Source organism: Prionailurus viverrinus, chromosome B4 (genome assembly GCF_022837055.1).
Source record: "Prionailurus viverrinus isolate Anna chromosome B4, UM_Priviv_1.0, whole genome shotgun sequence".
Lineage (NCBI taxonomy): Eukaryota > Metazoa > Chordata > Mammalia > Carnivora > Felidae > Prionailurus > Prionailurus viverrinus.
The window spans coordinates 82,112,546-82,136,010 of record NC_062567.1 but is presented as its reverse complement, the minus strand read 5'-3'; the positions used below and the strand labels follow the sequence as shown (position 1 = coordinate 82,136,010).

Genomic DNA, 23,465 nt, shown 5'->3' with positions numbered 1-23,465 from the left:
TTGGGACCAGTATGGCTTTGTTAGGTTAAAAGCTCTAGTTTCTTAATTTTGCAGTTATCTATAATATCTACACTAGAGAAATGCTATTAGGATTAAATGGCACGACATATGAAAAATGCTTAGCCTCGGCTTGACATGTGAGACGTTCTCAACATTATTAGATTTCATATACAATCCAAGACAGGGGTAGAGACATATCCCTACTTTCGCTACAGTTTGGCAGAGAAGATCAGCAGTGTAAAAGTGCAATGTCAGAACACAGTGTAGGATCTTGTGAAAATACATACGAGGTGCTCCTAACTCAGGGACCTTCTGAGATGGTGAGAGCCCTGTGAGTTATAATAATGCAAAAGAGCTGAATAAACTGAAAGCACTATAGAAATACGTTATTGGTAGAAAGATACACATATGAGCTGTATTTCCTAAGTTTTCTCATTAAATGAGGCTTAACCATAGACTATGTATAAAAACGTCAGCATGTGACATTCACAGAGTTCTGCCCAGAGCCTTCAGATTGTTTCCCTGTTCCTTGGATTGTAAAGAGACTTTTTTTTTACAGGTGGACTCTGTTTTCATCCTGTTTCTGAGTTCTGCCCAGAGCCTTCAGATTGTTTCACTGTTCCTTGGATTGTAAAGAGACTTTTTTTGCAGGTGGACTCTGTTTTCATCCTGGCCTTCCTAGCTTCCTACCTTGACATGTTGTTTTCCCCCGCCAAATGATGGTTTAAGAAGTCCACACTTCCTGATCTAATATGACAAATAAGATGGCTCGCACATCAGTTTGATTCCTGTTCTCTAGCAAGATTGTCATTTAATGCTGACTTTCCCTTTGAAAGCTGTTGTGTTAATGACCTTTTAAGAGATTGACTTGGCCTCTTTTTTTGTTTCATTTTTCATTTGTGATCTATGTAGGGTGCACCAGTGGAACTTTCAGTGATGAAATATTCTGTATGTGCACTGACCCATTTGACAGCCACCAAGCACATGTGGCTGTCGAGGACCTGAAATGTGGCTACTGTGACTAAGGAACTGAGTTTTAACATTTAAATTTAATTTAAAGTGCTACATATGGCTACCTACCATATTGGTCATCATGGTCAGGTGTTTAAGGCTGTTAATATCAAACTTTATTAATCTAGTTCTCTAGGAATTCTTTAGACTGGTGTGCTTTTTATGTAATACTTCTATAATATTCAAAGCCCTGGAGCACATCCACTGCTTTTGAAGACTGTATAGCAATACATTGAAACTTGCTGTCTCTTAAAGAAAAGAGAGCTCTCTAGCGTGGCTTTAAAAAATAACCCCAACCTGATGATTATTTTAAGGTTATTGGTACCTATAGTGTGGGTACTCTCCAGGAGAAGAATTAGAAATAGATTAGGAATCAAGAAAAAGAATAGGGAACTAACACACCAGTACCTAGAATGCCAACTCGGTGCTAGTCATTTTACATAACATATAATAAAATGATAAGAAGGACTGGTAATAAAATAACATAAAGAAAAATCAGTTTAAGTGCATAGCACCTAGGTAACCACAACTGGTAAACACATTCAGATTTACATAGGAATGTTTTTCATACATTCTAATATTATGATTTACTGTTTAAGGCAAAATTGAAGTGACTCAAGAGTTGCTGTTTAACTTTTAAAAGTACAGTTTAGAGCAATCAATTTTCCATAATTCTGAAGAACAAATTAGGAATGGCCTTTCAGATTGTTGTACTATTAACCTTGTCATCTGTGTTATCCTTAAATTCCAGAGCTGGAAACAGGATTGTTGAAGTATTACCTGAACATCTGAAACAGTTTCAATCCCTCGAAACTTTGGACCTGAGCAGCAATAATATTTCAGAGCTTAAAATTCCCCTTCCACCCCTACAACTCAAATATCTGTAAGTCAGTTCTTTAACAAAAATATTCACCTATGATGAAAATATCATTGTAATAATAACAAAAAATCAACTTTAGGATATAATAAAATCTGCCTTTTTAAAAAATTGCTGGTGTATCAGCCATTTAACTTTTATTGATGTGTAATTTGCTGTAAGCCCAAATAACCACAGTCTTTATTTTGTTGTTGTACTTTTGGATTACAAAAAATTTAGACATCCGGGGCACTTGGGTGGCTCAGTCGGTTGGGTGTCTGACTTCAGCTCAGGTCATGCTCTCACAGCTCGTGAGTTCGAGCCCCGCGGCAGGGTCTGTGCTGACAGCTCGGAGCCTGGAGTCTACTTTGGATTCTGTCTCCCGCTCTCTCTGCCCCTCCCCCACTCGTGTGCCCCCATGCTCGCTCGCTCTCATAGAAATAAACATTAAAAAAAAATGTAAACAAAAAAAATTAGACCTCCTTTGAGTGTTAGAAAAAATAGGTGGAGTTAAAAGTGCTCCTTTGAAAAAATTAAACCACTGTTTCATTAGTAAGTGAATTTTATAAAAATTGGATAAGCATCCCTAACAAACTTGTATAACCTTCAGATATTCCAGTCACTCTTTCCTGAGCAGTACCTGTGAACCCTAGTTTAGCGTTGGTCCACAAGGACCTGAATACTTAATTTTTAAAGTGTCCATTGTTACAGATGATAGTTAGGTTCTCTGGACATTATAACACAAAGAATGTTTGTGCTTTAACTTTCCAAAGAACCGGAAAGAGCAGCTCATCTTCAAACTTTTAACAGGTACATCAACAGCAACCGGGTCACTTCGATGGAACCTGGGTATTTTGACAGCTTGGCCAACACACTCCTGGTGTTGAAGCTGAACAGGAACCGAATCCCGGCTATCCCCCCCAAGATGTTTAAACTGTCCCAACTACAACACCTGTAAGTAAAATGTTCTCTTAGATATTGTTTCCTCAGCTCCTCCTAACCCTTGGCATCTGTTGCCCAAAATCCACAACATGGCCAAAGGAGTTTAGAAGCAAGGATGTGGCTGTCTTTCCATCGAGAGGTGGAGTGGTAGAATTTCTGAATTGGAAAGAGCTTTCACAGTCACCTAGTGCAGACTCCTGCCTGACAGGGCAAGTTAGATTGTTACTGAAGGAATGCACAGTGTAATCATTGAACAATCTCCACACAAAGGCGTCATTGTGGCACAGAAGACATCGTGGGTGACTCTCAACAGCTGTGGTTTATGAGAATAATACCGACAACTCCAGGAGGCTCTGATAGCTTAAGTGGCTGCAGAGAATTGTCTCGTTAATAGCAGTGGAATGATCTGTGAACAGGCTCCTGCAACACAGTGGTTTTCAACCTTGGCTGCACATTATAGACACTGGGGAGCTTTTAAAAATCCCAATGTCCAGGCCACACCCTAGACCAATTATATTAGAACCTCTGGGGGTAAGATCCAGGCTTTGGTAATTTTTAAAACTCTCCAGGTGATTCCAGTGTGCAACCAAGGTTGAAAAGGACTGCCTTAAAGAGAAAGCATTAAACATAAAAAGAATCGTCAAAGAGAGTAACCAACCAACTTTTGTAAGCAAGCTAAGCTTGACGGCCCTGCCCCCGAAATAGACCTCATGCTCTAACATTATATTCGGTATTCTCACTCTGGATAATTTAGAGACAAATATACTGAGTAGATGACAATTTAGAAATTAAAGTGTAGTCTAGTTTCAGTATTTCATTCTAAAAATACATCACACGTTTCAGAAGGAAATGCCCTCACTGCTAATAAATCAAACTTCTTCTCACTAAAAATGTTTAGTAATTTAAAACATTCCATGTAATTTAACACCGGCTGGTTTAACTATATTATAGTAATGTTGCATTTTATTACTAACTCCAGAATTTGTCATATAAGCTAACCGTTTAACTGTTATATCCAATGCAGTGAACTGAACCGAAACAAGATTAGAAATGTAGATGGGCTCACATTCCAAGGGCTTGGTGCTCTGAAGTCTCTGAAAATGCAAAGAAATGGAGTAACAAAACTTATGGATGGAGCTTTTTGGGGGCTGAGCAACATGGAAATCTTGTAAGTATGGCTTATCCTACAGTTCCTGCTTAGGTAGTACAACCATGGACCATGCAGTGAACATGCATTAGCTTTATTTGAAATCCTATGTTACAGTCTCCTCATTTAATACCCAGTTTTGTTTCAGGTAATGTGACTGAAATTTAGAAGCACATGGTACTTTTGGCTGATGCCTTTATATCACAAAAGCTAAACATCTTGTAACAATAGGAATATGTAATAGGTTGTAATCATATGTCTCCTTTGAAAAGACTAGATAATGAACTTTTGATCCTGCTTTTGATTCTTATTGTAAATGTAGGCAGCTGGACCATAACAACCTAACAGAGATTACCAAAGGCTGGCTTTACGGCTTGCTGATGCTGCAGGAACTTCATCTCAGCCAAAATGCCATCAACAGGATCAGCCCTGATGCCTGGGAGTTCTGCCAGAAACTCAGTGAGCTGTGAGTTGCCTTCTATTCTCCCCAGGTTTGAGAGCAGGGATCATGCCAGAGCATGAGCTTCTTACCACTGATCTGTGAAATTTTCATAACAAAGTTTCCAAGGTGACAGCTTTTTTCACATGCAACCTAGTCATATTTTTGTTGTGATAAGTTGAAGCCAACTCTGCTATTTGACTTCTGGGGCACATGGGCTAAATCAGTGACGGTTATTTTCAAATAAAGAGAATTTTTTTAATTACTAGGATTAGAAACAATGTTTACCTGAGTATTATTAAGAAGGCAGAGTGTCAAAATAAGAATTATTGTGGTTACATATATCACCTGTTGTTTAGAAAACAAATCGTTGTGTTGAATTGGAAAATAAAAGCTGTTGTTTGTTTTTTGTTTTTATAGGGACCTAACTTTCAATCACTTATCGAGGTTGGATGATTCAAGCTTCCTGGGCCTAAGCTTACTAAATACACTGCACATTGGGAATAACAAAGTCAGCTACATTGCTGATTGTGCCTTCCGGGGGCTTTCCAGTTTAAAGACTTTGTAAGTTACACATTTTGCTCTCCGTACATGAACCTAATTGGTTCCTAAATGTGCCCACTTTTCTCCAAGCAGATTTCCTTTGTTGTGAAGGAAATATCTACAGCCTCAGAAGTAGTGTCTTAATCTTTCCCAGATCAGTTTGATTAAAATAGGTCCATTTCATCCATATGTGTTTCTTAGAGGGATTAAAAAGGACAATGATCAGATTGGTTTGGTGATTACACTTAGCCTTCTCAAGATCTCCAGGAAGTTGGTAACTGCTCAAAGGGGAAACGATTGTAAATCCACTGATTTTTCTTTATAAAAATGCAGATTAGAAATTACCCAGAGCAAAAAGATCTACAAAGGACAGCAAAGGAAGATGCCTGTTTATCATACAAGTTATATCCAGATTTAATCCATCTCCTAAGAGAAAATTTTGGATTAATTGACCTTTGGAATATCTCTGAAATGTTCATTTTAATGTTATGCAGTGGGTTTTTGGTTTTTGCACTGTCAGAAATTTTTGCTCCATTCCCTATTTGAAGCATGACATAATTGAAAGACATGCTGTGTGCTTTGGCCAACTCCTGCTAATGTGGTTGGAGCTGTGGTTTTAAAGTTTAATGTATTTTTCAGACTGTTCAGGTCTTTCAGAATTGAGTCATCTTGATAGAGAAATTAATAGGACAGGTTCAACTGTCTTGATTTTGGGGCAGCAAAACTTAAAATGTTGTTGAGGGAGGAGGGCAGGGAGAGAGAAATTTTTGTATTGTTTTGAAAGGGGTAGAGATGATGTGAGGGATCATGAAGAATTTGTTACAAATTATATGCCACCTGGGCGGTGATCTTAGCTTTTTGAGCATATCTCTAAGGGGAGTGTTTGTATCTTGTGTTAAATATCTGGTACCGGTTTCAGTAATGTTTCTTTCAATAATTAGGGATCTGAAGAACAATGAAATTTCCTGGACTATTGAAGACATGAACGGTGCTTTCTCTGGGCTTGACAAACTGAGGCGGCTGTGAGTGGGATTTGCTTCATGTTTGTCTCACTCTCTCTGACCTACACGTTCACATTTGGAAGAGTTTAGAACTAGAGGCTTTATATCTGGTTGTTTCCCTTGGACATTTTCCCAAATGAGTATTGTTACACAAGATGGGTATTAATTAGCTTTTCTTCCTTGGGATGGTGGTTTTGTTCAACACTTTGGTGAGTTGTAACTTATTTTAATATCTAGATAAGAGTGTTAAATTGTTTTGAGTGCTTAGGCTCTTGGGATTATCATTGTATAAAAATTAATATGCTTACTAAGTCCGCCATTTTGAACCTTTCAGAGTTGTATTCTGCTCACAGGAGTTTTTAAGTGGAGTGACCCAGTGTCCACTGATAGTACTGCAGTAGGTTCCAAGCAGTAGAGGAGGAAAACCTGCTTCTATTTAGCCTTAAAGTGGCCTTGTAGATGGCCAGATTCTGGGTTTTAAGTTTTCGGGTTGAGTTTCATATAGCCCTAAGCTTCTGTGGATGATGAAAGTGTCCATGGGGAGGAAGGGTAAAGAGAAGATCTCCACTATATCTTCTTTACTGATTATAGTTTTTGAGACCATTTACTTGGAAGAAAGTTTCTACCTCTTCCTAAAAAGACTTTCAAAATCACTGCTTTAATTTAACTGCCAGAGTAACTTACTAAATACCTACTTTTGCTGAGTTCTCTGCTGAATGCTTTGAGACCGTGCTGAACTGTATTACTGAAATAGATGGCATGATAACATTTTTACAGGATACATTATTTAATTGAAGAAAATCGAATTATTCCCAAATGATTTTAAAAGCAATTCTTTTCATGAGAATTCCATCCCCAAATGGCTTTAACTGTTCCAATGTAATTTTTTTTTTCCCAGAATACTCCAGGGGAACCGGATTCGATCTATTACCAAAAAAGCCTTTACTGGTTTGGACGCATTAGAACATCTGTGAGTGACTGGAATTTAGTTACCCTAAAGGAATCTGAGATGGTTATCTACTTATGTGTCATGAAAGATAAAGTAGAATGTAATTTTGTTGGCATCCTTTCTGTACCATAAAGTACACATCTGCTTATCCTGTACCTATTTGTCTACCTATCTATATCTTCATGGCAGTATATAGGTATATATTTTCCTTTGCATTTGAGGACATTGCTGCACGTTATTGGGTTTTCTTTTAGTTATTTTTCTCAAGGGGTGACATACTTAGTTTTCAAAAACCTACCATTTATTGTATATCCATGTCAGGCATTATGCCAGGTATTTATATACAGTCTCATTTAATCCTCATGAGAAAACTATTCAGGGGCACCTGGGTGGCCCAGTTGGTTGAGTGTCTGACTCTTGATTTTGGCTCAGGTGATCCCTGGGTCATGGGATCGAGCCCCACATGGGGCTCAGCGCTGAGCGTGGAGCCTGCTTTAACATTCTGTCTCTGCCTCTGCCCCTCTCCCTTGCTTGCACTCCGTCTCTAAAAAAGGAAAAACTATTCAATAGCTATTACTACCTTTATTTTGAAGTGAAGAAATGGAAGTCCAGAGTGTCCATTGATTCCATCGAACAGTTAAGATGGTGACTTGAATTTTAAAGATACAAAGACCACTCCCCGCGGTCGTCAGGCATGACATTAGGAGACTAGTAGCACTACTGGGAGGCTTTTAGTAGTTTGTTGTTGTGGTTAATTGTAAAGCAGACAGTCCATTTTCCACCTTTGTTCTTTCTCTTTTTCCATTTTGCTACCAGTCCATCGGCGAGCAATTGACAGAAGTAGGACTCAAACCGGGGCTGCCTCTGCCGTAGGCGTCCCTGTGCCGAGCAGCTCTCACCTCCACGAGCTCTGCACCACCCCCTCTTAGCAACTCCTGGCACACAGTTTTGAAATTACATTCAGGGACTCAGATATTTCCAGCCACTAGGAAGGCAAGCTAGCCAACCTTGGTAGGAGTCGAAACCTGCATGAGCTTGAACTGACCAGCTTCTTACAACTGGATCTGTGTTTTATACTTGTCCAGCAAAAGTACAAAGTGATACTAAATGTCTCCACTCTGTTAGGGAATGTTTGTAGCCAAAAGTTTTAATAACTATTAACTTCGACAAAAGATGTTCTGATTTACAATACACATTTGGTTGTACCCGTGTTTGCACTGCGTATCAAGAGGGAAGATTTCACCATTATCCACGACCACCTTGTTGCCTTCTGACTCACTTGTTAGTTTGAGGGAGGTTTGGATGGCTAGCCACACCGACAGAAACAGTTCGGGCTGGAGGAGGGTGATTCTGCATTGCAGAATTTGGAAGGGCGGGCCAGTGTTGCTGGACTTCTTGAAACAAATTGCTTTCAGAGGGAAACTAGCCAAAAGGGTTTGTCATCTGACCCATTCCATTTCTGGGAAAGTGGAATTAGTGGATCAGTGGAGTATTGACCTCGGCTTTAGCTTTCTAAACCTTCTTGACTCTCCCAGCCTCTTTCTCTGCCCATGTTTGGTACCTTCACTCTGTCCTCTCTTGCCCCTCATCTCATTCAAAATCCTTTTTGTACACTCTGACCTGTAAAGAAAACCAGAGTAGTAATCATTGTGGAGAGTGCTTTAATTCAAACTGCTTGTAGGTACTAGTTACAAATAAAGTCAGCCTAGAATATTCTCTGGTTTTACTAATGCGCTTCCCAGAGTGTGTTACGGCAAGTACATCTCGTCTGAACACCGTACTGTCTTTAGCAGTGACATACATGTGTGTTGCAGAATGGGCTGCTAAGAGCATAGGTTTTGAAATTGAAACTAATGGAGTTTGCATCTTAGCTGTGCCTGTCATGCTGAACAAGGTAGTAAAACCATCTTCTTTTGGGTTGCTGTGAGGAGTAAATGTTAAGTCATTTAACCCAGTGCATGTCATAGAAAGGATTTGATGCATGATGGGTTTTTTAAAAAGGATAACTATGAAGAATTTTAGTTGTGTATTTAAAAGTTACTCTCAGTAACTTCTGAAGTTCTAACTTCTCAAGTTACTAACTTGAATAATGAGAAACCATAAAGTATCACAGCAGAACAAGCCATATAACTATTTAAAAAAATACAGCAGAACAGCTTAGGCCCTTAGGAGTCAAATAACCTGTACATAATGATATAAAGCAAATCTCTTTTATTATAACAGAACCTACCTCTGATACAAATAGATATTCTTGTTCTTTGATCTAAGTTTCTTGTGTTCTTCTGGAGTTGCATGGTTTATATATTTTAGCGCATGGAGTAGTTCGGTGAATGGGGTGAGGGGTGTGGGCCCAGCCTTTCCCTGAGGCATGCAGTGACCATAATTCGCTCTAATGTATTTTGTTTTCAGAGATTTGAGTGACAACGCAATCATGTCGTTACAAGGCAATGCATTTTCACAGATGAAGAAACTTCAGCAATTGTAAGCTTTTCTTTTTCCTTCCAAGGGTTTCAAATAAAACATGGTGGGGGGAGCTCTTATGAGGTAGGTCATCCTAGATCACGTGTCTATGAAAAGTGTCTAGCATGTCCTTAGCATTACTTAATTTTTATACCAGAAAGCAAAGGGAATTGGTTATTCCTTTGGTCGAAAAGAGGAGTATCTTTTTGTTTCTGTTAGGAATTTGCAATTTACATTTTTGGGACCTAATGCAGGGCAATGAATATCCCAGTAACAGGTCTTCAGTAGTGAGAGATTTTTGATATATCATCAGTCCCTCTCCCTCAGCAGGTCGGTAAGAACAAACAACATGGTGCTAATACATTTCTTACATTTTAAGGTGGACTAGAGAATATTTATTTCATAGGGTGTGTGTATTTGGTTTCCACGTTCATTGCTTTGTTAATATTTACTTGAGTTAGTTTACTTGTAGAATCTGCATTTCATATAAAACAAATTGAACATAATTACTCTCCTCAGGCATTTAAATACATCAAGCCTTTTGTGCGATTGCCAGCTAAAATGGCTCCCACAGTGGGTGGCAGAAAACAACTTTCAGAGCTTTGTAAATGCCAGTTGTGCCCATCCTCAGCTGCTAAAAGGAAGAAGTATTTTCGCTGTTAGCCCGGATGGCTTTGTGTGTGGTGAGTGTACCTGTTGCCTCTGCGTTCCTTCTTTTTCCCTCCAGCTAATGGTTTTGAATAAGCTTATGTTCCCTGTCTCTTTTTTTTAATGTTTATTTATTTTGAGAAAGAGTGCAAGTGGGGGAGGGGCAGAGAGAAAGAGGGAGACACTGAATCTGAAGCAGACTCTAGGCTCTGAGCTGTCAGCACAGAGCCCGACGCAGGGCTCAAACTCATGAACTGTGAGATCATGACCTGAGCTGAAGTCAGATGCTTAACAGACTGGGCCATCCCTAATGGCGCCCCCTAAGCTCCTGTTCTCTTAATGAAGCTTCCGTGTCTGCTGAGGTAGATGTAAATGGATCTATCGTGATGATTTTAATGTTACAGATGAGAGTTTTCCAAAATGTCATTGTTTTGACATCAGGGTGGTTTGATGGAAAGAGTAGGACATTGGATCTTGGGAGAATTGAAGGACAGGGGCAGCCCTCCTGCTTCCCTAAATCTCAATCTCTGTGTCCGTGAAATGGGAACTCTGTGGACTTCCCTTCCCAACCGTGGGGTTGTTGAGAGGCTGAACTAACCCCTGTGTAAATGCTGTGTATTAAGAGTAGAAAGAGAAAAATTATCTGCTTATGATTGATGGGCCGTTAACAATTTTGCTCCCGGTGGGTAAAGCACTATAAGGAGCAGAAAGTTTGAATTTATTATAAATAAATGTAAGGTCCATTGTCATAGCATCTAAGAATCTCAGTGTCAGAAATCTCACACTTCACATTGCTAGTCAGCAGATCGGATCAAAACCCAGGTTCTCATCTCCCTGGTGCAGGCTTCTGTCTACCACACCACACTGCTGTTTACTATTCACCACCATGGAGACCTTTGTAAAAATAAATGTGCACATAGAACACGAAATCGACTTGTGCTTAAATTTTAGCGTGTGTGTTAAGATATTACAGAACCTAATTTTACATTGGCCTTTAAAAATTTATTTGAAACTGCTTTGCCTGCGATTGTTTAGTCAAGTACAAGAAAAATATATTTTTTTAGGTTGCAGCATTAAACAGTGCCAACGGTTTCTGGAAATAAAATGTCTGATGTAGCTTTTGGATCTAAATAAGCTTTTGGCACTCATCTGGAAGGGCCTGAGCCATGCCTTTCCCATGGTGCTTATTTCACAGTTCTCTAGTCTCAAGATAGGAACGCGATTACTTTGAGACGTACATATGGTGTCCTTAGATTTTTCTGTCACTCCTTCCATTGTGGATCTAAACATTGATATACCAGATGAGAATTTTAGAATAATTCCACGGAAGAAGAAACCATCCTGATTACAGCATGGTATTGGAAGTGTGCAGCATTGGAGTTATCAGAACATTCCCATGCCCCATTCACACATGTGTAGACACAGAGGTATACATAATCATTCTCTCTCTCTCTCTCTCTCTCTCTCTCTCTCTCTCTCTCTCTCACACACACACACACACACACACACACACACACACACACACTCACGAGTTGTTTTTCTAGAGCACCCAAATAATACATTTCAGTATTTCTAAGCTGTTTTCCTTCTGGGTTTAGACCATCTCCAAGAAACTGCAGTTCAAGAAGGTAACTTTTCCAAAAAGTAACAGAGAACTAAAAATAGCTGTTTGGAATGAAAGAGTTGCTCAGCTCTAATTATAATGTAGCTCCAACAGTGTAGCACAGCAGCCTGATTGATTGTCCACCCGAAACCCCAGGCTGAAGCCAGGGTCTCACAGGAAGTTTGAAAGATGCTTTTTCTTTCACTGCAGGATTATCTTTTTCTGCTGTATCTAAAAATTACTGCTTTTTAATATGGGTTCTGTCTTTGGTAAATGAGGTGTTAATTGCTGTCTTTAGTGATAGTGATTTCTTAATTTCCCTGCTGCTTACTCATGGGTAACATGGAAAAAAATCGCACTTCCCCAAAACAAGTAGCATTTAAGTATGATCTCTGAGCCTGGAAGTTCCATAACTGATTTCTTCTTGTATCTGTATGAAAAAAGCATAAGGGGCCTAGGATAACCTATCTTCCAAAATAGCAGTCTCCTCTCAGTTAGTGACTGATAAATAAGTTTCAGTCTCTCTTTGAAGTGAACAAATTAGTTAATAAACACTCTCCCAGGCCATCATTTCAACACTAAGACTGTTAGTCCATCTGTGAAACATACACAAAGGGTAAAACCTAAGCCCTCATTTGTTTTGGGTTTCTTGGTATTAAAAAGTGAGTACCTTTTGGACTCTCGAGCCTTAAAATTGTTTTGTTTTCTCCCCTCCATTTTGAACAGATGATTTTCCTAAACCCCAGATCACGGTTCAGCCAGAAACACAGTCGGCAATAAAAGGTTCCAATTTGAGTTTTATCTGCTCGGCTGCCAGCAGCAGTGATTCCCCGATGACTTTTGCTTGGAAAAAAGACAATGAACTACTGCATGATGCTGAAATGGAAAATTACGCACACCTGCGGGCCCAAGGCGGCGAGGTGATGGAGTACACCACCATTCTCCGGCTGCGCAGCGTGGAATTCACCAGTGAGGGGAGATATCAGTGTGTCATCTCCAATCACTTTGGCTCATCCTACTCTGTCAAAGCCAAGCTCACAGTAAATAGTATGTGGTCTGACTTTTCCTTTTGCATTTAAAGACGCCTTTTAGATTTGGTTTTCTCTTAATCCTGACCCTGTCTTCTGCTCAGAGTTTCCCACCTAACCCTTCCCTTCTCTGCCTCTCTGCAAAATTAAGAGTCTTGGCATCTATGCAAGCAGTTATTGTGTCGAGGACCCCATTGTTGTGGGTAACACAGGACTGAATCAGACACTCTTTGCTCTCCTGGGAGTTCACAATGTATTAGTCTTTTTTTTTTTTTAATTTTTTGCAATGTTTATTTATTTTTGAAAGAGAGAGAGACACAGAGTGCGAGTGGGGGAGGGGCAGGGAGAGAGGGAGACACAGAATCTGAAGCAGGCTCCAGGCTCTGAGCTGTCAGCACAGAGCCCAATACAGGGCCTGAACTCACAAACCATGACATCATGGCCTGAGCCAAAGTTCGATGCTTAACTGAGCCACCCAGGCACCCCATTTTTTTTCATTTTTAATTTTTGGAGAGTGTGCGTGCAAGCAGAGGAGGGGCAGAGGGAGAGAGAGAATCCCAAGCAGGCTCCGTGCCGACCCTGATGTGGATCTCAATCCTACGACCCTGGGATCATGGCCTGAGCCAAAATCAAGAGTCAGACACTCAACCACCTGAGCCACTCAGACACCCCAACGATGTATTAGTCTGATGTGGGGAGGCCATGATGTATGCTGTTAGAGCACACCGCCTTTAATTCTGAGGTCTGGGTTGGAATCCTGCAACTCGTGCTTATAGCTCTGTAACCCTTAGCAAGTTACTTAACCTTTCTATGCCTCCATTTCCACATCTTCCCCCCCGTCCCACATCTTTCAATTAGGAATAATGGTACCTACCTTACAGAGAGGTGTGATCTTCATTAAATAAAATAATTGGTACAGAGAACTTAGCAGAATACCTAGCATATGGTGAGTGCTCACTAAAGACAGTAAGTATTAGCTAGTGTTAGTAAAAATATGTAATTACTTTGTGTGGCTGGTATACATTTTTATGACTGGAGTCTTACCACTTTAATCATTTGTACTTTCCGTGGTAGGAGATTTTCTTGTATGATACATTAATGTATCCATTCTACAAATGATTGCTGAGGCCTGACACATACAACAATTTTGAGTTTAAAATTGTAGGACAAAACACATATCTAAAGTCATAGAATGTTGGAGCCAGGAGAGAGTGGTCAGCGTACAAAGAGATTAATTGATTTGCCCAAGATCTCACAGATGATTACTGAGGGAACTGAGAAGTATCTTGAAAATAGCAGAAAGACCTTCACTCTGAACATCAGGTGGCCTGTGTTGTTTCAGCCTGACTTCATCATTTCTGTGTCTGTGTAACCTTGAGGGCACCTCTTCATCTCAGCTTTACATTCCTTATCTTGCAATCAGAAATAACACCAGCCTTAACTATGTCAGGGGCATTGGTAGGTATGTACTTAAAAAAAAAAAACCAGAATGGAAATGAACCCCTAAAACTCCATAGCACTGATACCCATATTCTTTATCTGATTTCAGTGCTTCCTTCCTTCACCAAGACCCCCATGGACCTTACCATCCGAGCCGGGGCAATGGCACGTCTGGAGTGTGCCGCCCTGGGGCATCCAGCCCCACAGATAGCCTGGCAGAAGGACGGGGGCACAGACTTCCCTGCTGCGAGGGAGAGACGCATGCATGTTATGCCTGAGGACGATGTGTTCTTTATTGTGGATGTGAAGATAGAGGACATCGGGGTTTATAGCTGCACAGCTCAGAACAGTGCAGGAAGCATTTCTGCAAATGCGACTCTGACTGTCCTAGGTAAGTGGCTGTTGTCAGGTTCCGTGATGTAAGTTAATCTTAAAGATAACTAGCTCCCCCAGAGGCCCTAAGTGTCCCAAGTTGTGAGGGTGAGAGGTAATCCATAAGACACTGCCTTCCCTTGGAGAGGGCAGATGGCTTCTTGGGAGCTCGACGTGGGGAGTGCGTTACATCTTCTAGCCTGAGGCCAGTGAGATGAATCTGCTTCTTCTGTTCCGAGGGCAGGAGAAAAGTAAATGCTTTGAAGCTTCCCCTTTTTGGAGTCACCTTTTCCTCTGCCCTCCTCTTCCCATTGCCCAGTCTCTACCAATAATCCTAACACTATAAAAAATATTTAAGGAAAAAAAAACATGTGAGCAGATTGGGAAGGACCTGTTCTCTTTCCGTGGCCTGCCCTGCCATTCTGGAAATCAGGAGTTTGTCTTTTACCTTTTGCCTAAACGGGAGCTTTTTAAGCATTTGAATATGTTAATCATCTGTGTATCTTTGAAAGAGTTGAGCAAAGTAACCTATGAATACCAGAAAATAAAAATACTTTCATAATTTAAATATAGGTTTGGACATGTAGCACTAGAAAGTTTCCCTTTAAAACATTTAAACATTCTGAAATCTTTCCTCCATCAACACATCCCCCTGCTTAAAATTATTTTTATATATATGTTCTGTTTCTAAGAAATGTCTAAAATGTTTCACATTGCCCCTCTTCCACAATTCCCAATCTTGCCAAGAGTGAGAGAGGCTGAGATTTGAAAAATAGTAAATATTATCCTTAACAGGTGTCACAATAAATGACAGCCAAATAATGAAATGAAATCCCAAATGTTGTATACACATTTAGGCTCTTAAAGAAGTGTACACATTAAGATGTGGAAGAATACATTGTTAGGTGCCAATTTTAGTAAATTGAACTAGTGGGTCTTATGATATGCAAAACCTAATTTCATTTAGATTAAAAGCATAACTTGTCATTTCAGAGACACCATCCTTTCTGCGGCCCCTGTTGGACCGAACTGTAACCAAGGGAGAAACGGCCGTCCTGCAGTGCATTGCTGGAGGTAGCCCTCCTCCCAGACTGAACTGGACCAAGGATGACAGCCCCTTGGTGGTCACCGAAAGGCACTTTTTTGCAGCAGGCAATCAGCTGCTGATCATTGTGGACTCTGATGTCAGCGATGCTGGGAAGTACACGTGTGAAATGTCTAATACCCTTGGCACTGAGAGAGGCAACGTGCGCCTCAGTGTGATCCCCACTCCCACCTGCGACTCCCCTCAGATGACCGCTTCGTCGTTAGACGACGATGGATGGGCCACCGTGGGCGTCGTGATCATAGCAGTGGTTTGCTGTGTGGTGGGCACGTCGCTCGTGTGGGTGGTCATCATATACCACACAAGGCGGAGGAACGAAGATTGCAGCATTACCAACACAGGTGTGTAAACAGAAGCTTGGCACAGCAGGCCGTCGTCATGTGTGTTTGTGGTCCCGTGGTAATTTTCGTCTAGAATGTGTGTCTCACATCCTGAGGCCATGGCAGAGGGGTGACTCACTTGTTGCAAGCTGCAGAAATATGGTTAGCTAAAAATAACACCTCAGCCCCAAAGAAAGCTGATGTTTAAAGATTAATCCTTTTTGTTAAAACCTCATCAGAATATCCTGTTGGCTGTGAGATACAGCCCAAATCACAGAGTAAAACAGACTCACTCTTTCATACGGTGGTGATGGAGAACAGGAGCAGCCCTTCAGCTGTGAGCTTTACACGCTGACGTAGTTCTTTGTCTTGTCATGTGCGTGCAGCCATCTGGGGAGGATCCTGTTATTAGTGGGAGGGGGCTGTCACTTGACTAATATGTGCAGACTCCTCTGCTGGTAAATATCAAGTTGGAAAAATGGCAGAAATCAAGCTTAATTCAAGAGCTTAGATACATCCCATGAAAATTCCTAAGCCTTTATTTTTTGAAATTTGGGAGGGGTATTCTGGAGAAGATCAGTAGAAAATGGGCTTGTGCTCGCCGAGCAGCAGACAGAAAGCCCTAATCTTCCTTACCTAAATACTATACAATCAAGATGGGTTTTCAGGAGTAGGTTTACTTGATTTGTACAGAAACCCAAACAGTATTTACTGTTCATCAAGGAAGGCTGTGGGGTATGTACGGTCATCCTGGGTTAACAGAGTGCTGTTGTTGGATTGTAGATGAGACCAACTTGCCAGCAGATATCCCTAGTTATTTGTCATCTCAGGGAACCTTAGCCGACAGGCAGGATGGGTACATCTCCTCAGAAAGTGGAAGCCACCACCAGTTCGTCACTTCTTCAGGAGGCGGATTTTTCTTACCGCAACACGACAGTAACGGTAAGTGTTTAAAATGAACACGGGCTGTAGTTGTTTTGAAATAATTTGATGGAAGGCTGAAGTACAGTTCAAGAAATCGATACACTCATATATTCAGGAACTGGCCTAGCATCACTAGCAAAGCTTGAAATTAAATACTTTTATGCTGTTCTCTGAAATACTGGAAAAATCTTTGTTTCTGATAATAATAGAAGACCAATAGAAGAACTAAAGTTTAATTTCCCCATGCAACGCAGTATTTTCTTTACACCGTAAATGCTCTTTGGCCCTGAACGTTCTCCTTTTTTAAATGACGTTAACTGGTTTCATGTATGGTCTTAAAAGTCAAATGAGAGGAATCAAATTCTGACTTTTTAAGAACTGTATGGTTTTGGGGCACCTGGGTGGCTCAGTCGGCTTCCAACTTCGGCTTCCAACTTCAGCTCAGGTCATGATCTCACAGTTCCTGGGTTTGAGCCCTGCATTGGGTTCTGTGGTGACAGCTCAGAGCTTGGAACCTGCTTTGGATTCTGTGTCTCCTCTCTCTCTGCCCCTTCCCCACTCACATTCTGTCTTTCTTTCAAAAATAAGCATTAAAAAAAGAACTGTGTGGTTTTTTAGAATAACCATGGAGGCAGCATAAGACAAGCACGCAGGCTTGGTTCAAGACCCACTTCTGACACTTACTCCCTGTGTATCTTGGGCATTTCTATAGTACTTATTAGGTTGTTGTGAAATTAAAATGATACTGGAAAACTGCATAGTGCTCGGCACATACCAAAAGGCTCAAAAAGTGAAAGCTATTGACATTCTTTTCAAACATTTTACCATCTTGTCCCACAAGCATTTATGGAATATCTGCTCTGTGGTGGACTCTGTAGTCAAGAGGGAAGATACTTGTTTTCAGTCTCATAGTATAGTCAGTGATGAGACAAAAATTTCAACAAATAATCACAAAGTGCTTGGCAAGGCAGCGTTGTAGAGATAGAAGATTTGCACACCCAAGTGGGTGTTCTGGTTTGGCTCATTTGGGTGCAAAGGGCAGAAGCCCCAGCTTGTTCAGATGTAGCAGGGTTTACCAGAGACATTTATGAAAGTTTAAAGCAACAGAACTGGAACGCAATAATGCTGTCACGTGGGTGCTGGGGCTGGAGATTGGTGCTGTCAGCAGCTCCAGAGGCCACCAGCATCACTGATCACATTCTGCACAGTCTCTTCTCTCGAAGACTGCCCGGTTCCTACTTCTCAGGCATGTGGCCTATCATGGTATCTCTCACCTGCACCGCATCTCTTGTCCTCCCCCTACTGTGGCCACTGCTAACTGGCATATCATTTCTGGGTTTTTTGGCTCAGATACTCACAGTAGGGATTTTTTTTTTTTTTTTTTTTTTTTTTTTTTTTTTTTTTTGGCCGAGCTCATCTTTGAGCTGGGCATTCAGAGATCATTTGCTGAAGGCCCCTTCCTCATCCTGCTCACCTGTGACATTATGGAGGAAGGGGGCAGTGCTGATGCCATCATGTGTTTCAGACCATGGCTACTTTAGGTGCTGTACGCAGACACAGATCAGTTTCTCTCGTAAGCCGGGCGGGGAGGCTCACTGAGGTGAACACGTCCGTATGATGGTTAATCAAGTGCTCTTTCTGTAAGATGGCACGGATTTAGTTAGTTACTAATCCATAGGCCTCAGTAAATTTCCTGCTATAAATTTCTGCAATTTATTTCTTTTATATGTCATTCTATCCAAAATTTTTATCTCTAAATAATGGAAAATACCAAAAGTGGAGACAGTGTTGAAGGATACTTGAATCAAATTCATTTGGTGACCGACATGTCTGTTTTAAAGGAACGTGCAATATCGACAATAGCAGTGAAGCCGATGTGGAAGTTTCCATGGATCCATTCCTTTGTCCCTTTTTGGGATCCTCAGGCCCTGTGTATTTGAAGGGGAATGTATGTGGCTCCGATCCTTTTGAAACCTATCATACAGGTATGTGGTTTTCTTATCTGAGTTCTGTTTCCTGGAGAGATTTTCAGAAGCACTAACTCTGGCTCTTTCTGATAATGTCCGCAAATTCGAAAGGCTGTGGCCCTGACCTGAGAACAGCTTTAATGGACCACTGTGAGCCCAGTCACATAAAGAAAAAGGAGTGCTACCCATGTCCTTATCCTTCAGAAGAATCCTGTGAACAGAATGGCAGTGATGTAGGATGGCCTTCACATGTGAGGAAATTAATCAACTCCACTTACTCTCAGAATGAAGGACCCGGAATGAAAAGTTTGTGTCTAAACAAGTCCTCTTTAGATTTCAGTCTAAGTCCAGAGCCAGCATCAGTTCCTTCAAGTAATTCTTTCATGGGTGAGTTTATTAACTTAGTAGACCCCTCAACTCAGGACTCACATTCCATGTTGTATGTGGGAGAGCAGTGAGCGCCTCAGATGCCAAACTTGTGAAGAGTGTTTTGTCGTTGTTCTTGTTGTTGAAATGGTGTTGTCGTGACATCCTGTGAGTTAGTACACGTGTTTCTAAAGGCGGAGTCAGCCACGGGGGATTTTCCTTGATTATATATGTAATCCGTAAGTAAGCCCTAGGAGCTTTCTGGTTAACACTGTGTGTGGCATCATCTAGAACACAAGAATTTGGGGAGTGACTTAGGAGCTCCATTTGTCAGCCATGTGGAAAAAGTGGTTTTGGACTACGGCAGCTTTTGGGGTGGAGTTGTACGCGCTGCATGATTGTGGTTTGGGCTGTCTGGTGGCACTCACACTTGGACCACGGTCGGAGGGTGGACAGCGTCCCGCCTGGCAACATCTGCCCGTCTGCCAAGCCGGACTGCTTTGGCGGAGGAGCCCGTCAGAGCCTTAAAGCCCAAGTTGGTGGTGGTAGACACTGGCTAGTGCCAAGACTCATTTGTGAGTTTTTTGGTCTAGTGCTTCAGACAGGCAACGGATAGAACTGAGGCCATCTTTTCACTGAGTGAGGATATGGGAAAATGAACCACAAATTATCTTGTTTTTAAAAAATGGAATTTTAAAACCGTTTACCAGCTTTTAAGAAATTTTGTTTTGTCACAGTGTAACTACTTATATTCCTTCTTTTAACAATGAAAATATCTTTTATGTGACTGTGACAAGAATTTGAGTCAAATAATATTTTGTTAGTGAAGAAGAAAGGGCAAGGCATAAGGATGATTTTGAGAGAAAGTTTCTGTATCTAGGCACAATTTACTTGTAACCAACAATCCAAATCTCCTTCATGGAAAATTGTGGACCCTTCAGTAACAAAGCTAGGATTTGGAAGAACTTATATTGGGGAACTTCATTGCACAGTGATTAATATTACTGTAGGTTATGAAATGCAACGATTGGACATATGTGTTCATTCCTCAGCTCTGTTCCATAAGTTCTCTCTCCATAACACAGATGCACATATACCTGAAACCATAAGTGACTTGTACAAAACACTTATTTGTGCTCACTGGGTAAGATGCTCCTTCATTTAAAATGTGTTTTGATATCCATACTAGCCAAAGGACCCATATGTTAAGAGGTCTTTTTTGTTTTGTTTGTTTGTTTTTTGTTTTCTTTCAGGAACATTTGGAAAGCCTCTGAAGAGAGCTCACCTGGATGCTTTTTCAAGCTTTGGACAGCCATCAGATTGTCAGCCAAGAGCGTTTCACCTAAAAGCTCATTCTTCCCCAGACTTGGACTCTGAGTCAGAGGAATATGGGAAAGAAAGGACAGATTTTCAGCAAGAAAATCACACGTGTACCTATCAACAGACCTTAGAAAACCATAGGACTCCAAATTTTCAGTCTTATGACTTGGACACCTAGACTGAGTAGGAGCAAAGAAGAGCTCTAACATACTACCTCAAGCAGACTTTTATTTAAAAGAGAGAGAATCCTATGTTTTTAAATGGAGTTATGAATTTTAAAAGGATAAAATGTCTTATTTATACAGATGGACCAAAATTACAAAAAGTTATAAAAAATTTTATACTGGGAGTAACTTTCATATAAGGATACCTTTTTAAACTATTTTAACTTTGTTTTATGTGAAAAAAAAATCTTAACGTAAATTAATGGTATGAATCCATGACTATTTTATGTATTTTTATAATGCCAGATTTCTTTTTATTGAAAATGAGTACTAAAACATTTTAATTAATACCTGTCTTGTACCTTTTTTGAATAGAGGTCACTTCATTTTATTTTGCACATTGCATTTAATAAAATGTGTCATTTTGATCCCAAGCCCCATCTATACAATTACAGTTTTTGTTGTTCTCAACACATTTTAGGCTTAATAATTTCATATTATCATGTCCAAATTGAAGGAAATTCTACTTAGCACATTAAAATATGAGCCAAAACTGACCATTCTGCCTATCACACAGAATTGAGGTAATGCAAACTCAAATCAGATTAGTGTATATAAAAGCACATTGTAAACGAAAAAGAGCTACAAAGATTTGAGGTGTATTAATTTATTTCTAACTTTACAAACAAAGATTACAAACAACGAAAAAGAGCTACAAAGATTTGAGGTGTATTAATTTATTTCTAACTTTACAAACAAAGATTTGTTGGTATAGTCTGGTATAATGTAGTGCAACCACCATTGCTTAAATCACTGCCCAAGCCATGTTTCTTTAATTATAATAATGCCTTATGTGGCCTGATGCCTTGTGCTTTTCCAAATAGTTTCACATTTACCATCCCTTTAATTATAACAAGAGCATGGTTTACTGCACATTTCTGTAGTTAAAGTGGCTATAACAGAGGTGATTTTCATTTACTGTTCCAGGTTATAGTGGGATGCTGATAGAAATCTTGGCTATTTTTTACTGATTTTGTGTTGGATGAGCAGTTCTTATAAAAAAGGTACTTTTAAGCTATTCTAAAGAATTAAAATATTTTCCTAATTTGGTTATCCTGCTTTTGGTAAAAACTGAGTATCAAATCTGTTACTTAAACTATTTAAAATATTTGTTTTAAATAGTATTTAAGTGAAAATGTCATTACATGGTGCGTATATACACACAAAACATGAATATAGTCATCTTTAAAATTAAGTGACATTATTTCAATTACTTGAAATAAACTTAAGTCTACTAATTCAGGTGATGAAATTGGATTTTTTAAAGACAATTCTTGTTTACGTCTATAGTTTAAAGACCAATCCTCTTGCCCAAGAATAGTTAAATATATATGGGAAGAGTTAATGCATAGCACATTAAGCTTTAAAATCCAACCTGATGAAGGTGTGAATTTATGCCATTTTCAGTCCTTTGAACTAAAGTGAAAGCAGTTGTTAGAAAAGCAGATTCTTCTCGGAGGATATGTTGGGGGGTGACGTTTTCCTGCTTAGGGAGTGTCCAGTTTTGTCGTCTGTGAGCCAGAAACGACCCCAGACTGTAGTAAGATTTTCTTCCTTTAATGTAGACACCAGAGTCTAGGACAGGAAGTTGATCCTTCCTTGGACCACCAGTGACTATGTGCAGAGAAGTGATTTTGTATGCTTTGGCTTTATCATATTGCCAGACTTTCAAAATCTTATTAACTTGTCTTCATTATTGCCAGATGTGTTGCAAGCATTGATGGGGGCCTATTCAATGATTAAGAACTTCTTTTAAAGGATTTCATTTTTCCGGACTTAGCCACAAAAGTTTAAATCATTAGCACTTGAAATTCAAAAATTATATTCATTCTACTTTAATATGATTTTTCCCTTTTACTCTGTGTGTATATATGGATTACAGATAATTTTAGCTGTGTGGAAAAACAGGAGCTCAATTTCTCTTTGACATTTGCAGGAAAAGAACGTATATAATCACAAAATGAATCTAGTAAGTATTAATGTATCCTAGAATAATACAGACTTCAGAAAAAGATAAATACCAAATCATTTAGTTTATGAAAAATAATGCCTAAAATTTTTCAATGTAATCTTTCTGTGCTTTCTGATAAAGACTAATTCACATACAACATATCTTAATAGATGTTCACGCCACTTTCATAGTGTTTTCTTCATTACCAGTGCTAATGATAACATCGTTACTGTGTGTAATCTCAACCTGTTTTTTAAGATATTCGGAGATAAAGGTTATATAATTGTGGCAGGCAACATTAAAAAAATTTTTTTAATGTTTATTTTTGTGAGAGACCGAGTACGAGCAGGGGAGGAGCAGAGAGAGAGGGAGACACAGAATCCGAAGCAGGCTCCAGGCCCTGAGCTGTCAGCACAGAGCCTGACTCGGGGCTCAAACCCAGGAACCGTGAGATCATGACCTGAGCCAAAGTCGGGACACTTACCCGACAGCCACCCAGGTGCCCCAGCAATATTTTGTAATGTCTAGTCTGTGGAACGTTTACAACTCACTTTCACAGTCCTCTTAACAGAAGCCAGAAATTACTTCTCAGAATAAAGCCAATGGTACTATTTTTAAAAACTTGATGTCAAAAAGGAAAGTGAATTGCTATTTGTACACACCTGAAGGGTGTTAGTCCTTTTGATTTAATGTGATAGGAAGTAATTTATAACCAACATTACAATAGATGTGCTACAGGGGTATTTTTCAAGAAGGAGAACCAAATGTCACCACAGAGAGCCTGCTGTGTGCCTCCCACTCTCGGAATCTGCAGTGGTTGGACTTGTGTAATAGGATAATTTAGAACTC

General features: G+C 40.0%; 1 protein-coding gene across 2 annotated transcripts in view; it reads left to right on the top strand.

The window, feature by feature from the left end:
* Positions 1-23,008, top strand: part of LRIG3 (leucine rich repeats and immunoglobulin like domains 3) — a 51,615-nt gene extending 28,607 nt beyond the window's left edge. Inside the window, exons 4-19 of one of the 2 annotated variants that reach the window (XM_047868270.1) lie at positions 1,763-1,894; positions 2,678-2,821; positions 3,834-3,977; positions 4,279-4,422; positions 4,816-4,959; positions 5,880-5,960; positions 6,838-6,909; positions 9,298-9,369; positions 9,868-10,031; positions 12,326-12,646; positions 14,177-14,458; positions 15,433-15,885; positions 16,648-16,806; positions 18,630-18,773; positions 18,867-19,142; positions 20,375-23,008. In XM_047868270.1, coding sequence (XP_047724226.1) covers positions 1,763-1,894; positions 2,678-2,821; positions 3,834-3,977; positions 4,279-4,422; positions 4,816-4,959; positions 5,880-5,960; positions 6,838-6,909; positions 9,298-9,369; positions 9,868-10,031; positions 12,326-12,646; positions 14,177-14,458; positions 15,433-15,885; positions 16,648-16,806; positions 18,630-18,773; positions 18,867-19,142; positions 20,375-20,619 — 2,977 coding nt within the window. In that variant the 3' untranslated portion in view covers positions 20,620-23,008. The remainder of the gene's footprint in view (positions 1-1,762; positions 1,895-2,677; positions 2,822-3,833; positions 3,978-4,278; positions 4,423-4,815; positions 4,960-5,879; positions 5,961-6,837; positions 6,910-9,297; positions 9,370-9,867; positions 10,032-12,325; positions 12,647-14,176; positions 14,459-15,432; positions 15,886-16,647; positions 16,807-18,629; positions 18,774-18,866; positions 19,143-20,374) is intronic. The other variant, XM_047868271.1, reaches the window with a different exon arrangement.
* The last annotated feature ends 457 nt before the right edge of the window (positions 23,009-23,465 follow it).